This window comes from Rhineura floridana, chromosome 20 (genome assembly GCF_030035675.1).
Source record: "Rhineura floridana isolate rRhiFlo1 chromosome 20, rRhiFlo1.hap2, whole genome shotgun sequence".
Classification (NCBI taxonomy): Eukaryota; Metazoa; Chordata; class Lepidosauria; order Squamata; family Rhineuridae; genus Rhineura; species Rhineura floridana.
Window position 1 is genome coordinate 2,548,734 of NC_084499.1, and position 14,079 is coordinate 2,562,812.

The 14,079-nt window shown below is 45.3% G+C and overlaps 1 protein-coding gene across 3 annotated transcripts in view; it reads left to right on the forward strand.

Moving 5' to 3' along the window:
- Nucleotides 1–11,651, forward strand: part of UAP1L1 (UDP-N-acetylglucosamine pyrophosphorylase 1 like 1) — a 20,903-nt gene extending 9,252 nt beyond the window's left edge. For 2 of the 3 annotated variants that reach the window (XM_061603855.1, XM_061603853.1), the window contains exons 5-9: nt 222–415; nt 2,829–2,969; nt 6,511–6,696; nt 7,435–7,501; nt 9,744–11,651. In XM_061603855.1, coding sequence (XP_061459839.1) covers nt 222–415; nt 2,829–2,969; nt 6,511–6,696; nt 7,435–7,501; nt 9,744–9,833 — 678 coding nt within the window. In that variant the 3' untranslated portion in view covers nt 9,834–11,651. The remainder of the gene's footprint in view (nt 1–221; nt 416–2,828; nt 2,970–6,510; nt 6,697–7,434; nt 7,502–9,743) is intronic. The other variant, XM_061603854.1, reaches the window with a different exon arrangement.
- The last annotated feature ends 2,428 nt before the right edge of the window (nt 11,652–14,079 follow it).

Genomic DNA, 14,079 nt, shown 5'->3' on the forward strand with positions numbered 1-14,079 from the left:
GGCTTGCAACAGTATAAACTGAAACATTTTGTGCCTCATAAGCAAATATAGTTAATTAAGCTGGTGAATTTCAGAATCCAGTATCCTCTGTGTGGAATTTGATTTGATCTGTAGTATCAAGAATTATCCAGCCTCTCTGCCCTCTAGGACCACCCTTTTCTTTCTAAATCTCTAATCTGCTTCCCTGACTCTGCCCCCAAATTTTTGTTTTTTCACTCAAGGTAGTGGAAAAAGCCTACCCCACAGAACCTGTTGGGGTGGTGTGCTGTGTGGATGGGGTGTATCAGGTAGTGGAATACAGCGAGATCTCCTTGGAAACGGCGCAGATGCGAAACCCCGATGGCTGCTTGAGATACAGCGCCGGAAATATCTGCAATCATTTCTTTACTCTTGGCTTCCTTCAGGCTGTTGCAGAGTAAGTCCTGCAAGTTGTGCATTCACTTTTTCAGCAACCATTTCAGAGCTTATGAATGTGGAATGCACACCCTGAAAACTGAAAGTGACATAAAGCCGGGGGAGAAATTGTATACTTTTCTGAGCTTCAGATCAAAAAAGGGTCTTGATAAATTTAGAATGTCGCTGTCTGGTTAGACGCTTTTAGCTGTGCCTTTTAAGTCGATTAAATGTCGACCTGTACAGCAGGCATCTTTAAAATAGACTTGTAAAGTGAATTTTATTCAGGAATATGCAGAAAATAAGATACACAGCCTCCCAAAATCTGTGTTTAGATGAACTCTAATGCAAGGGAATTAATGCTATAATTGCAAAATGCAAAAACTTTACACCATGTGGCTGTTGTCCAGACTGCGGAAAGAGAGGTAGATTACCTACCTGTTCACATGGCAGTGGTCCTGTTAAACTGCTATAGTAGGGCAAAGCTTTGCTTCATGTTTGAAAGGCAGATCTGAAAAGATCCACAGAAACAATCCAAAAATAGCTTTAAATCATTATCAGAAGATTTTCAGGAACTGTCCAGCTAGTTGCCAAAAATAACATGTGCAGAGTTGGCTTGTAAGAGTCACAGCAAAGAAAAATTCCCTTCCCCTGTCAGAACAGCTAAATAGAAAGGCTGCTGAAGGCAGATTGTATAACATGCTTCCAAGCCTTTGGTGATATTTACAACCCCACCTCTGTACTGCAGAAAAGGGCTAGCCAAAAAATAAAAATCAAGGGAGTGGATCTTCCCTACTGCACGGGAAAGCTAAAGCCAATCAAGAGGGGCCTTGATAAAAGCTTTTTTATGAAACTTGCAGATAGTGTGGAGAAAGCGGACTGAAGCTGTTCCTCCATTTCTCATGACACTAAAACTTGGGGTCATCCAAGGAAGATCCATTGATGTGGCAGTAAATTCAGGGTAGGCAAACAGGCAGGACTTCTTCACACAACACAGAACTAAATTTGTGGATTTGCTGCTGTGAGAGGCGATGTGATGGCCACTGGGTGACCTTGGTAGCTTTGAAAGGGGATTAAACAAATCCATGTTCTGTTTGGAACCTCCCATGTTTAGGAGCAGTCTATCTCTGAATACCAGATTCTTGGGAGGGGGGAGGTATCAGCCAAGGAGGGCTATGCTTTTCCTCCTCTGTTTCCCAGCCAAAGGCATCCTTCTGGCTGCTGTTGGTAGCAGGATGCTGGACTAGGTGGACTCTGGCATGATCCAGCAGGGCTACTCTTTTTCTGGTTGGCCTTGATAGATCAGAATGGAACCTCATGTTCAGGGGCAGTCTACCTTGGAAAACCAGCAGCTGGAGGAAGGCAGCAGTGTTGGACCTCCCAGCTTCTGGTTTTCCAAGGTAGCCTTCAAATCCTGCCTGTGGACTATATTGATTTAATACATTTATATACCACCCAGTAGCATAGTGGCAAATTCAGAAGTGCAGGATCTCTTCATTATAGTCACTGCCATGCCCTCTCCCCCCTTTTTTTGCAGCTAGGTTGAGAATGAGATCCTTGTTAATGCCTTTACCCACAACAACAGACATCCACAGGAGCCAATAGTCATGAAAGGGGAGATTGTTAGCTACTGAGAAGAGGCTGACTCACCTCGTTTCACTCCGATTGGCTCCAATCGGCAGGAAAGGACAAGGAAGCATGCTAGAAGACTCTCAGTGGCTAACACACTCCCCTTTCATGATGATTGGCTTGTAGGATGCTGGAGACATAGAGACCCTGTTGGGACCCCAGTCAAAAAAAAAGTGAGGGGTCTATGACCCCCAAGATCCCGGACAACTGCACCCCTGATACCACCCTTCCTCCACCAAAGGGTGCCCAGGGCCGCTAACAATAAAAAATCTGGTGAACCCATATCCAATACTTATAAAAGCTAAAGGGCCTGCGTGTACTTGTCTCCTGCACCAAAAAGCCTGGACAAATAAAAACGATTTCAAATTTCATGTGAAGATGCCCTGGAAAGGGAATTGCCAGCTCTGAACTCTCAATTGTAAACTGCCTGTTTTGGGACTTCTCAGAATAACGGGATTGGCTTCTGTGGGAAGCAAGAGGGACCTTCGGGCTGATGCAAGAGGACCCCCTTCGTATCCTTGGAGAGCCTTTTCGCACCAGATTGTCTACCCAGGCACCCCACATACATCTGTCATGACCTCCCCCGGTGCACTGCAAAGGATTCTGGGACATGTGCTGTGCTCCTGGGTTTTTTTTGGGGGGGGTGCTTCAGGCATGCCTAGAAAGCGCTGGTCCTTCCCCTCCATCTGTGCAGCACAGGGACTGCTCCAGGGTCATTTCAGGGCAGCTTCTCTCCTTCTGCCATGGAATATGGAGTTTGCGGAGAGCTCCTATTTGCTCATGGCTCCATCCTTCCCTCCTGCTAGGACGTTCGAGCCCCAGCTGAAGCTCCATGTGGCTGTCAAGAAAGTGCCGTTTGTCGATGAGGAGGGCAAGCCTGTAAAGCCGTTGAAGCCCAACGGGATCAAGCTGGAAAAGTTTGTGTTTGATGTGTTCCGGTTTTCTAAGTTAGTGGCAGACACCTTCTCTTTATTATTATTGTTATTTGTTACATTTGTATACCACCCCATAGACCCTCCGTGGCGCAGAGTGGTAAGCAGTGGTAACGCAGCCAAAGCTCTGCTCACGGCCGGAGTTCGATTCCAACGGAAGGAGGAAGTTGCATCTCCGGTAAAAGGTGTCAAGGTCCATCCATCCGTGGTCGGTAAAATGAGTACCCAGCATATGCTGGGGGGTAGAGAAAGGCCGGGGAAGGAACTGGCAATCCCACCCCATATATACGGTCTGCCTAGCAAACGTCGCAAGCCATCACCCTAAGAGTTGGAAACGACTTGCACTATAAGTGTGGGGACACCTTTACCTTTACCTTATACCACCCAATAGCCAAAGCTCTCTGGGCAGTTTACAACAATTGAAAGCATTAAAAACAAATATACAAATATACACATTTAAAAACACATTTTTAAAAAACAATTTAAAAACACATGCTAAAATGCCTTTCTCTGTCTGTAATCTGATTTTTTTGGAGGGTGGAGGTGGGCGCTCTGATCGGCCCTCACTAACCTGGCACCCTCCAAGTGTTTGGGACTGCAGCTTCGATCGGTCCTGAGGGGTGCTGCAGTCCAAAACATCCGGAGGTCACCAGGTTGGCGAAGGCTGCTCTGAATAGTAATGGAACCAGCAGCTGCAGAGTTGGGGGTCATGGCAAGGCGTGTTTGTTTGTTTATTTATTTATTTAATTTATATCCCGCCCTTCCTCCCAGCAGAGCCCAGGGTGGCAAACAAAGCACTAAAACACTTTAAAACATCATAAAAACAGATCTTAAAATACATTAAAACAAAACAGGATTAAAAACATTTTTTTAAAAAAAACACAACAATTTTAAAGAAGGGTTAAAAACATTATTAAAAAACGTATTAAACAATACTGACACAGATGCAGAATGGGATAGGTCTCAACTTAAAAAGCTTGTTGAAAGAGGAAAGTCTTCAAAAGGCGCCGAAAAGATAGCAAAGATGGCTTGTTTCCCAAACATCTGATAGCTGGCAAATTTGCTTTCTGAATTAAAATGGCAGGCACACTTTGCTATCGCTTCCTAAAGCATTTTGTTTTTTGAATGATTGCAGTCCATAAGTCAGAATGAAACACAGTACAGGTGCAGCTATAATTACTGTAAAAGAGCAGAATGCAAATGTTAAACAGCAGCAGTAACTCCGACAAGGTCCGTTTCCAGGACAGTCATCAGAGATGGGGAACCTCTGATCCTCAAGATGTTGCTGGAAGCTCAGACAAGTCCCGTCTTCCAGAGAACTTGCCATGTTGATAGAATTGCAACCTCAACCCCCTTTTTAATACCGCTGTTAAAGGTGGAGAAGAGATACTTGCTTCAGTACAGCTTTTGCAGGTGTTTGTTTTCTTATGATTTATGACTGACTGCACTCTGCTAGAATCCAGAGCCAGCCTGAATACAGAATGTTTTCCACATCACCTATCTAGAAATACCCAGAAGTTGTTTTAGACTCCCAATTTATAGCAGTTGATCCTAATGAGGTGTCCGGAGCACAGTCTTGTCATGTTTTATTGGATGAGTTCCAGTTGGTTCAGCTCGAGGACGTGGACAAGGTACTTGGACAGGTACGTGCAACCACTTCGATACTGGATCCTTGCCCCTCCTGGCTAATAAAAACTAGCAGGGATGGAACAGTTGGCTGGGCCAAGGAAGTGATAAATGCCTCTTTACGAGAGGGAGTGGTCCCTGGCTGTCTGAAAGAGGCGGTGGTGAGACCACTTCTGAAAAAACCTTCCTTGGACCCAGAAAATTTCAGCAGCTACAGACCAGTAGCGAATGTTCCATTCCTGGGCAAGATCTTGGAACGAGTGGTTGCGGGCCAGCTCCAGGCGCTATTGGATGAAACTGATTATTTAGATCCATTTCAATCGGGTTTTAGGCCTGGTGTTGGCACTGAGACGGCCTTGGTCGCCCTGTTTGATGACCTATGTCGGGAGAGATTCAGAGGGAGTGTAACTCTGTTGATTCTCCTTGATCTCTCAGCGGCTTTTGATACCATCGACCATGGTATCCTTCTGGAGAGGCTCGCGGAGTTGGGAGTTGGAGGTACTGCTTGGCAGTGGTTCCACTCCTACTTGGTGGGCCGTCTCCAGAAGGTAGTGCTTGGGGAACATTGCTCGACACCATGGGCCCTCCAGTGTGGGGTCCCGCAGGGGTCGGTTTTGTCTCCCATGCTTTTTAACATCTACATGAAGCCGTTGGGAGCGGTCATCAGGAGTTTTGGAGTGCGTTGTCATCAGTACGCTGATGACACGCAGCTCTACTTCTCCTTTTCATCCTCTTCAGGTGAGGCTGTCGATGTGTTGAACCGTTGCCTGGCCGCGACAATGGACTGGATGAGAGCTAACAAACTGAGGCTCAATCCTGACAAGACTGAGATGCTGTTGGTGGATGGTTTCTCTGATCCGATGGTGGATATATACCCTGTCCTGGATGGGGTTACACTCCCCCTAAAGGAGCAGGTTCGTAGACTCTTCCCTTTCACTTGAGGCTCAAGTAGCCTCGGTGGCACGGAATGCGTTCTACCAACTTCGGTTGGTAGTCCAGCTACGTCCCTATTTGAGTAAGGAGGACCTTACATCAGTTGTTCATGCTCTGGTAACCTCGCGTTTGGACTACTGCAACGCGCTCTACGTAGGGCTGCCTTTGAAGACAGTTCAGAAGCTACAGCTAGTGCAAAATGCAGCGGCCAGATTGTTAACAAGGACCAAGCGGTCCGAGCATATAACATCTGTTCTGGCTCGCCTGCACTGGCTACCAATATGCTTCCGGGCCAGATTCAAAGTGTTGGTATTAACCTATAAAGCCTTATACGGCGCGGGACCACGATACTTGTCGGAACGCCTCTCCCGATACGAACCGGCCCGTACTCTACGTTCTACTACGAAGGCCCTCCTCCGGGTTCCGACTCATAGGGAAGCCCGGAGGGTGGTGACAAGATCTAGGGCCTTCTCAGTGGTGGCCCCCGAACTGTGGAATAGTCTCCCCGAGGAGGTCCGCTTGGCGCCGACATTGTTATCCTTTCGGCGCCAAGTTTAAACCTTCCTCTTTTCCGAGGCATACTAATTTAAGTTAACTTAATTTTAAAATCTGCTGTGATTGATTTTAGATTATTTTATTTTTATATGTTTTTGTTGTATTATACTATGTGATTTTATTGTATTTCTCGTGTTCACCGCCCAGAGAGCTATTGCTAGTCGGGCGGTATAAAAGTCTAATAAATAAATAAAATAAAAATAAATAAATTTAAAACCCAATTTAGTAGGAATTGGCAGCTCGCGGCACAGGTGCAAGATCCAGATGGCAGATGTCCCTACTTCCCCCTACCCCAAATGTATTTCCGGTTTGGTATTCTCATGTTAACTTTTCCTGTATTCTGCAACGTGCTGTTGCTTTGACAATTCCTCCTTGTATGTACAGGACGTGTGCACAGTTGGAACTCCCATCTTAAGCCTCCAGTTTCTCCCTTTGTTGATAGGAAATTTGTAGCCTTTGAAGTCCAGAGGGAAGAGGAATTCTCGCCTTTGAAGAATGCCAACATCGCTGAGAAAGACACGCCCACCACAGCACGGCGGTCACTCCTCTCCCAGCACTGCCGCTGGGCCTTGAAGGCAGGAGCCAGATTTGTCAATAGCAGAGGCCAAAGGATACCTGAGAAACAAAGGTAGGTGTATCTGTGGAGGCTCCTCCCTTTTATCCTCCCCAAGGGGGTGTGGAAACTATAGTTTGGCCAAGGGACCAGGAAGGTCTAGATGAATTTGTGATGTGCAATGCCATTGCAGTGAAACTGTGTGTTAGTGCGTGTGTTTCTAGAATTCATTTTCCTCTGGGGAAGAATCCTATAGGACAGTGTTTTCCAACCTGGTTCCCCCCCAGGTTGGACTCCAGCTACCGTCAGTCACAGCCACCGAGATGGGAGTAGCAGTTCGGCAATATTTGGAGAGCACTGTATGAGGAAAGGTGATAAGGTCCGGTGCTGTGACTAAACTCTACTGCGGCCTAGGGAAGCTTTGTTTTGTTAGGTGGTCTATAAATAAATCAAAGGAAAATAAATAATAAAGCATAGAGGTTCTGGGGTTCACAGCTTATTGGGGTCACCCTGTCTGGTCCCGGATGCCTTTCTCCCAGTCCCAGGTGCGTAAGGTCCAGTTACACTTATTTGGGTAGCACTGGAAAGCACCCTACACATGGTGTGGTGCTTCTGTTACTGATTTGTTGCATTTATATATGTCCTTTCTGCCAAGTCACCCAAAGTAGTTTACAATTTATACTGTAGCAGGCCCTGATATTGTTTTTGTCTGCCTGCCTGCCTGCCTGCCTGCCTGCCTGCCTGCCTCCCTCTCTTCTGTTGCACTTAGTATGTCTGCAAAGAGACATTAATTTATTTTTTCTTTCTTTCCAGTTTATCAGAAGATGAAGAACCACCCGCCGTGTGTGAGATTTCACCACTGGTCTCTTACTTTGGGGAGGTGAGGGTAGCATTTTATGTGAACCCCTGTAAGGTCTCAGTATCTGTTTTTAAGGGAGATGAGTTCATATTTCCGAGCCAGTGCAACAAATGCATGGAGTAGAGTCCTCAGGTTCAAGAAACTTCAGCTGTGCTTCTGGCAGATAAGAGAAGGACTGTTGCTCATTGGTAGAGCACTTCACCTTGCAGGCAGAAAATCCCTGGTTCACACCTGGCATCTCCAGGTAGAGTTGGAAGAGACCCTTGCCTGAAACCTTGGACAGTCACTTCCCATCAGTGTAGGCAGCACTGAGCTAGATTGATGAAGGGTTTGATTCTAGATAAAGGAGCTTCATAAATAGGGCAAAGAGCAAGATATTTTGTTTGCTTTTGAAAATTTAATTTCAGTCAGAATTGCATTCTTTGAAGAGTGGCTTAAGCAGCATAAACAAATGAACTCAACAAAATGTACCATGAGAGTCTCTTTAAATTAAAACCATGGGGGTGAAATAATCACATGAAACGTTGGGGGAAAAAGACCGCTATATCAGATTTTTTTAAAAGCTAAGAATCCTTGCCTTTCTTTAATGTTTTAAAAGCTTTTTGATTATTGATAACACGCACTTATGGCACTTCTAGAGTTACATATGCAACCTAGACAGGTCCCTTCCTGTAGAGGTTTCAAATTTAAAATAGACAGTGGAGGAAATAATGGAGAGAAGGAAGTGAGTACAGACTGAACCAATGTGGGTAAATCTCAATCCATGTACTCAAAAGGCTGGTTTCTTGGTTGTACCTCAGTGGCAGAGCACCTGTTTTGCACGCAGAAGGTCCCGGGTTCAGTCCTTGCTCGTAGCTCCAGGTAGGGCTCAGAATGTCGCCTGCCTGAAACCCTGGAGAGCTGCTGCCAGTCAGTGTAAACAATATTGAGCTAGCTGGGCCAATGGTCTGACTTGGGATAAGGTAGTTCCTCAGTTCCTACATTTGAGGTCTGGATTAACAAGATCAGTCAAGGGCCACATGGAGGAAGTGTGCTTCGAGGAGGGAACGGAAGGGAAGGAGGAGAGCTGGCACCGTGGGCATCTTTCTGGAGGCTGTGAGCAAGAATGGGCAGAGCTGTGTAAGGGAGCAGGAGCCCTGAAGGCGGAAGAGCTGGAGGGGTGAAGGGCACAGTTTAGCAATGAAAGGGAACCCAATGTGGAAAGATGGGGTAGGGCGGCAGAAGGAAACCTGTGGCCCCAGCAGCAACCGGTGGCTCCGTGTCAGCAGGGCAGTGGAATCCGCTCCGAGTCTTCCAAGCAGCTGTCCAAGGTGCTTCAGCATGGTGACACGGAGCCACCAGCTGCCACTGTCTGGCCCTTTGCCCAACTCCAGCTCCCATCATCTGTGACCATTGGCCGTACTGACCGGGGCTGGTGGGAGTTGCAGTCCAACATCTGGAGGGGGGGCACAGATGTTCCCCACCCCCGAGGGTAGGGGCAAAGTTGTGCTTAGATTGTATTTCCTTTTGTTTTTGCCATATTGCCAAGAGGTGTAACGTGGCCTGCTAAAGAATGTAACGTTATAGTATTGAAAAGGTTTTTTTGTTTACTGTGACATTTGTCACTGTTTTTTTACAGCTCTTGTAGTATTTTATTATGACATTGTTTTTGTAATTGTTGTCTGCTTTTGTTGGAAGCCACTTTGAGCACAATTTTTTTTGGGTAAGTCACTTTGAGTTCCATTTATTATAATATAATAATTATAATATAATAATAATAGATTTAAAACAGGAGCGGGGAACCTCAGGGCCTGGGGATTGAATGTGGCCTTTGAGGCCTCTCTGTCTGGCCCTTAGGACTCTTCTCAGGTCCCACCCATCACTGGCCTGGCTGCCTTGGGAGCTGTTCCCTGGCTGGAGTGTATCGCTGAACTGTGATGATGCCTCTTGCAGGGGTTTCTCTCTGTCTGTATCAAAACCTCTGACTTTGTAACGCACAGCCTAGTGTACAAAGAGCAAGAGTCGCGTCTTTTCTTCCCCCATTCTGCCCTCTGATCCTGACCACCACAGTCATGCGGGCCCCAGAAGAAAGGTTGCCCGCCAGGGAATGCTGCCTTGAGTTCAAAAAGCTTTGAAAAGCGAAGAGAACAAATGTTGTGCTGGGTACCAACGTGGGGGAGGATGGGATACCTAGACAGATGTTTCACCATCCCTAGTGCATGTGACCATGGCAGGGCAAGGATGTCAAACAAACTGAAATTATCTGCCCCTCCTTCTTTTGCAGGGACTAGAAAAGTATCTGAAAGCCAGAGATCTCCAGTCACCTTTTCTTCTTGACGAATGCCGAGCAGAAGCATTAACAAAGCCTGAATGAAGAAGACCCAACTTGGAAGACGGTGCTCTGTGACCATCCTTTCCTTGAATGTTGCTTATTTTTAGAATTTAAAAAAAAAATCTGAGAAGTGATCAAGAGCGATGAGCTAATTACGTATACAATAATCTAAAGGCAAAGCCTTAAGGTCACACTGTGTCTGGAGCAGGATGAAGTCTTCTCCTTCCGACCTCGACTGTCCAGACAGCATTTTTTACATCCCAAAGGTGTGCTGGTGAAACTGGAAAGAGACGGTCGAGATAGGATCCGTCATCTTTGCAATGGCCGAGAGGCCTCTCCTGTGTGAAGTTGAAATTGGGGTGGCCTTGGGGCGGAGTCTTGGCAGCGTTGACATTCAAAAGATGTTGCCTACGAGACCAGGGGGGTGGGAGAGTAGCCAAGAGAAGAGAGTCTCCAAATAATGCTGAATGTCTTCCAAACTTTACTAGTGACGGGCGGTGGTTGTTCTTTTGTGTAGTCAGCGGGCATTATATTCTCTCAACGGACCGGAGCTCAGTGACAGAGCAAACAGGAAGGCCCAGGTTCTGTTTTGGACATCTCCAAATAAATGGATCTTAGGTTAGATCTGGAGAAAGATCTCTCTCTGCTTGAGACCCTGGAGATCTGCTGGTCTGAGTAGACCGCACTCAGCTAAACATGCCAATGCTCTGATTCTGTAGAGAGGAGCTTTACATAATCAAAGTTAAAAGCACCACCTTGGGGGATTGCCCTTGGCTGTCTTGTGGCCATATCTCTGGCCTCATCTTGGAAGCACTGTCCTGATTGAAGAAGAGACAGTCTCTGAATTGTGGAGGGGGAGAAAACTGATGCCCCCTAGGACCTCCCCACCTGTAAACTGTTTCAACAGTGCCCTTGGAACTGAAGCTTCCCTCTTCATAAATATTTTGTCGTGCACTGAAGAGCTTAGTTTCTGTGCCTTTTGACACTGATAATGCCTTCTCCAACCTGGTGCCCTCTAGATGTTGGACTACAATTACCATAATCACTGTCTGGCTGAACTGATGGAAGTTGGAGTCCAACAACATTTGAAGGCACCAGGCTGAGGAAAGTATATGCTCTGGAGGGAGGTGATGAAAATATTATACTGTATGTTTTGTAATTTTTGCATATTAAAGTGCTTCTGAAAGTAGGTTTTGCCTTTAAACTTTTAAATTGTGTTTTAAATTGTTTTTAAAAGATGTGTTTTAAATTTGTATATCTGTTTTCAATGTTTTTAGTTAATGTAAACCACCCAGAGAGCTTCGGCTATGGGGCGGTATATAAATACAATAAATAAAAATAAATAAAATAAATAAATAAATTTTGTAAACTGACCTTACTCCTGCACAGAAATTGCAGCATCAGAAAATGCAGCAGAACGGGCTGGAATGCCAGTGGTAGCAACCACACACATCAGCTGGCCTGTGCACAGCTTACTGGCCAGGGAGTTTCCTTCGGCAAACACTGATGCAATGTATGTGTGTGGAAGCTACTATGTACAGGGCTGCTTGTCCTCTGTGCTACAAAAAACCCTGCAGCCAGGCAATCCAGATCTGCACCTGTATAAACAGTGTCAATTATGCCACCTTGCATACCTTACCTATTTTTGGATTCTGCTCCTGCTAGTAATCAAAAGGACGAGGCTCCTGATTGTTCCTGCCCACTGGAAATCTTAATTACCACCTCTCCCTTCAGAGATAAGCTGATACTGCTCACATTTACAACCCTATTTTGTAAAAGTGTAGACAATATCATCTGATCTCTTAAATAGGGAGCTGAGATTCTCACAAGGCGTAATGCTGAAAACCATGCCACATTCTGAGCTGTGCTGTTACTGATTTGTGACACCCACCCAGGGGTGTCGTCATCAGGGGTCTCGGGGGGGGGTTACTCCCCTTATTTGGGGGGAGCAGGGTCCCAATGTCTCCAGCACCCTACAAGCCAATCGGCATGAAATGGCCATGCTTGCTGGAGCTGATGGGAGTTGTAGTCCAACAACATCTGGAGGGCTTAGATTAGCCACGAGTGGTTTATTCTGAAAGATGGAGTGTATATATAAACCGATTGGACCCAAAGGACCGCCTGACTCCCTCTCCTCCATCTCGATCACAGATCTTCTGATGGGGCACTTTTGGTGGTTCCCCACATGGCCCCTGAGGTGTGGTTGGCCTCCACCAGGGACCGAGCCTTCAGTGTGGCAGGCCATGGCCTGTAGAACTCCCTGCCAATAGAAGTTCTTTCAGGTGTCTTTTGCAAACCAAACTTTTTAGATAGGCCTTTCAATATGATTTCCCCCCACTCCCAGCCAATACAGTGTTACTGATGCATTTATTGTTTTTAATTATATTTTTGTTTTTAATTTTTTTATGCCTTTGTATGCTGAATACTGCTTACCATGAAAACTCTATTCATAGGGTAGCCGTAAGTCGGGATTGACTTGAAGGTGGTCCATTTCAACTTTCCTTGATATACTCCATGAAAAGCGTGGCCTGTAAATATTTTAGTGAATAAATAAAGGCACATTTTAATCTCTCCTTTGTGTTAATTTAAATCAAGAAAACAAAAACCTGCAAAAGCTGCACTGTACTGAAGCAAGCGACTCTTCTCTGCCCCCACACCTTTAAAGTGGTATTAAAAAGTGGGTTGAGGTTGCAAATCTATCAACATGGCAAGTTCTCTGGAAGATGGGACTTGTCTGAGCTTCTGTGCATAAAATCAATGCAATGTTTCCAGCTACCCCACTTCCTCCAGCCTTTGGAGGGCTTGCAAGAAGTGGCTGCATGAGTGAAACTGCAAGTAACATTGTGGGTGGGGTGTTTCTAAGAGCAAAGCTGAAACTGTCTTAATTTCCTTTTATTATTGCTATATAGCCAAGAAGTGTAATGTGGCCTGTTAAAGGATGTAATGTCATATTTAGTGTTAAAAAGGTTTTTGTGTTTGCTGTGACATTTGTTAAGTTATTGCTTTATTACTGTATTATTATTATTATTATTGTTGTTGTTTACTTTTGTTGTAAGCTGCTTTGAGCAAATTTTTTTGTGGAAAGGCGGTATTACAAATAAAAAGGGGGGAAATTGGCTATGTAAAAAGCGGGCAGATGAATTCATGTTGGATTTGTTCAGTTTCATTTATTTAACATTATTTATATCCTGCCTCCCTAATAGGAGGGCTCTAGAGTGCATAGAAAAAACTCCTGATAAAACAAAACACTAAACATTCTTCTGCAGTGACCTCCAAGAGCATCTGTCATGAACCACCCTGTTCAGGTCTTGTAAGTTCAGGTCTGTGGCTTCCTTTATGGAATCAATCCATCTCTTGTTTGGCCTTCCTCTTTTTCTACTCCCTGCTGTTTTCCCCAGCATTATTGTTTTTTCTAGTGAATCATGTCTTCTCATGATGTGTCCAAAGTATGATAGCCTCAGTTTCATCATTTTAGCTTCTAGTGACAGTTCTGGTTTAATTTGTTCTAACACCCAATTATTTGTCTTCTTCGCAGTCCATGGTATGCGCAAAGCTCTCCTCCAGCGCCACATTTCAAACGAGTTGATCCTCTATAAATGAGAGAAAGATAAAGGAGCTTTTGAGACCAACTGCCCTTCCTTGGGCCTCATAAGGGCATTTTTCCATAATGAGCAGCCGGCCTCCTCTCTCTGAATTCAATTTGTGTCTTCCTTTGTTCCAGGGCACTTTTCAAAGGCAAGGGGAAATATAGAAAGGAAGATCATATATACTAAGTTGTTGTTGTTGTTATGTGCCTTCAAGTCGATTATGACTTATGGCGACTCTATGAATCAGCGACCTCCGAGAGCCTCTGTCGTGAACCACCCTGTTCAGATCTTGTAAGTTCAGGTCTGTGGCTTCCTTTATGGAATCAATCCATCTCTTGTTTGGCCTTCCTCTTTTTCTACTCCCTTCTGTTTTCCCCAGCATTATTATCTTTTCTAGTGAATCATGTCTTCTCATTATGACGGGTATGGGAAGATAATAGCACATGTTCTGCTGGCGTTGGCCGTTTCAATTAATTAATTACCAGAGCTTGGAAAAGTTACTTTTTTGAACTACAACTCCCATCAGCCCCAGCTAGCATGGCCACTGGATTAGGTTGATGGGAGTTGTAGTTCAAAAAAGTAACTTTTCTAAGCTCTGTTAATTACACCCTTCTCCTCCCTTGCAAGGGAACAGAGGGAGGCTTCACGGCCTTTGTTAGGGCTTCCCTGGGCGTTGCTAATGCCTAGGGGGCGCCGTTGCT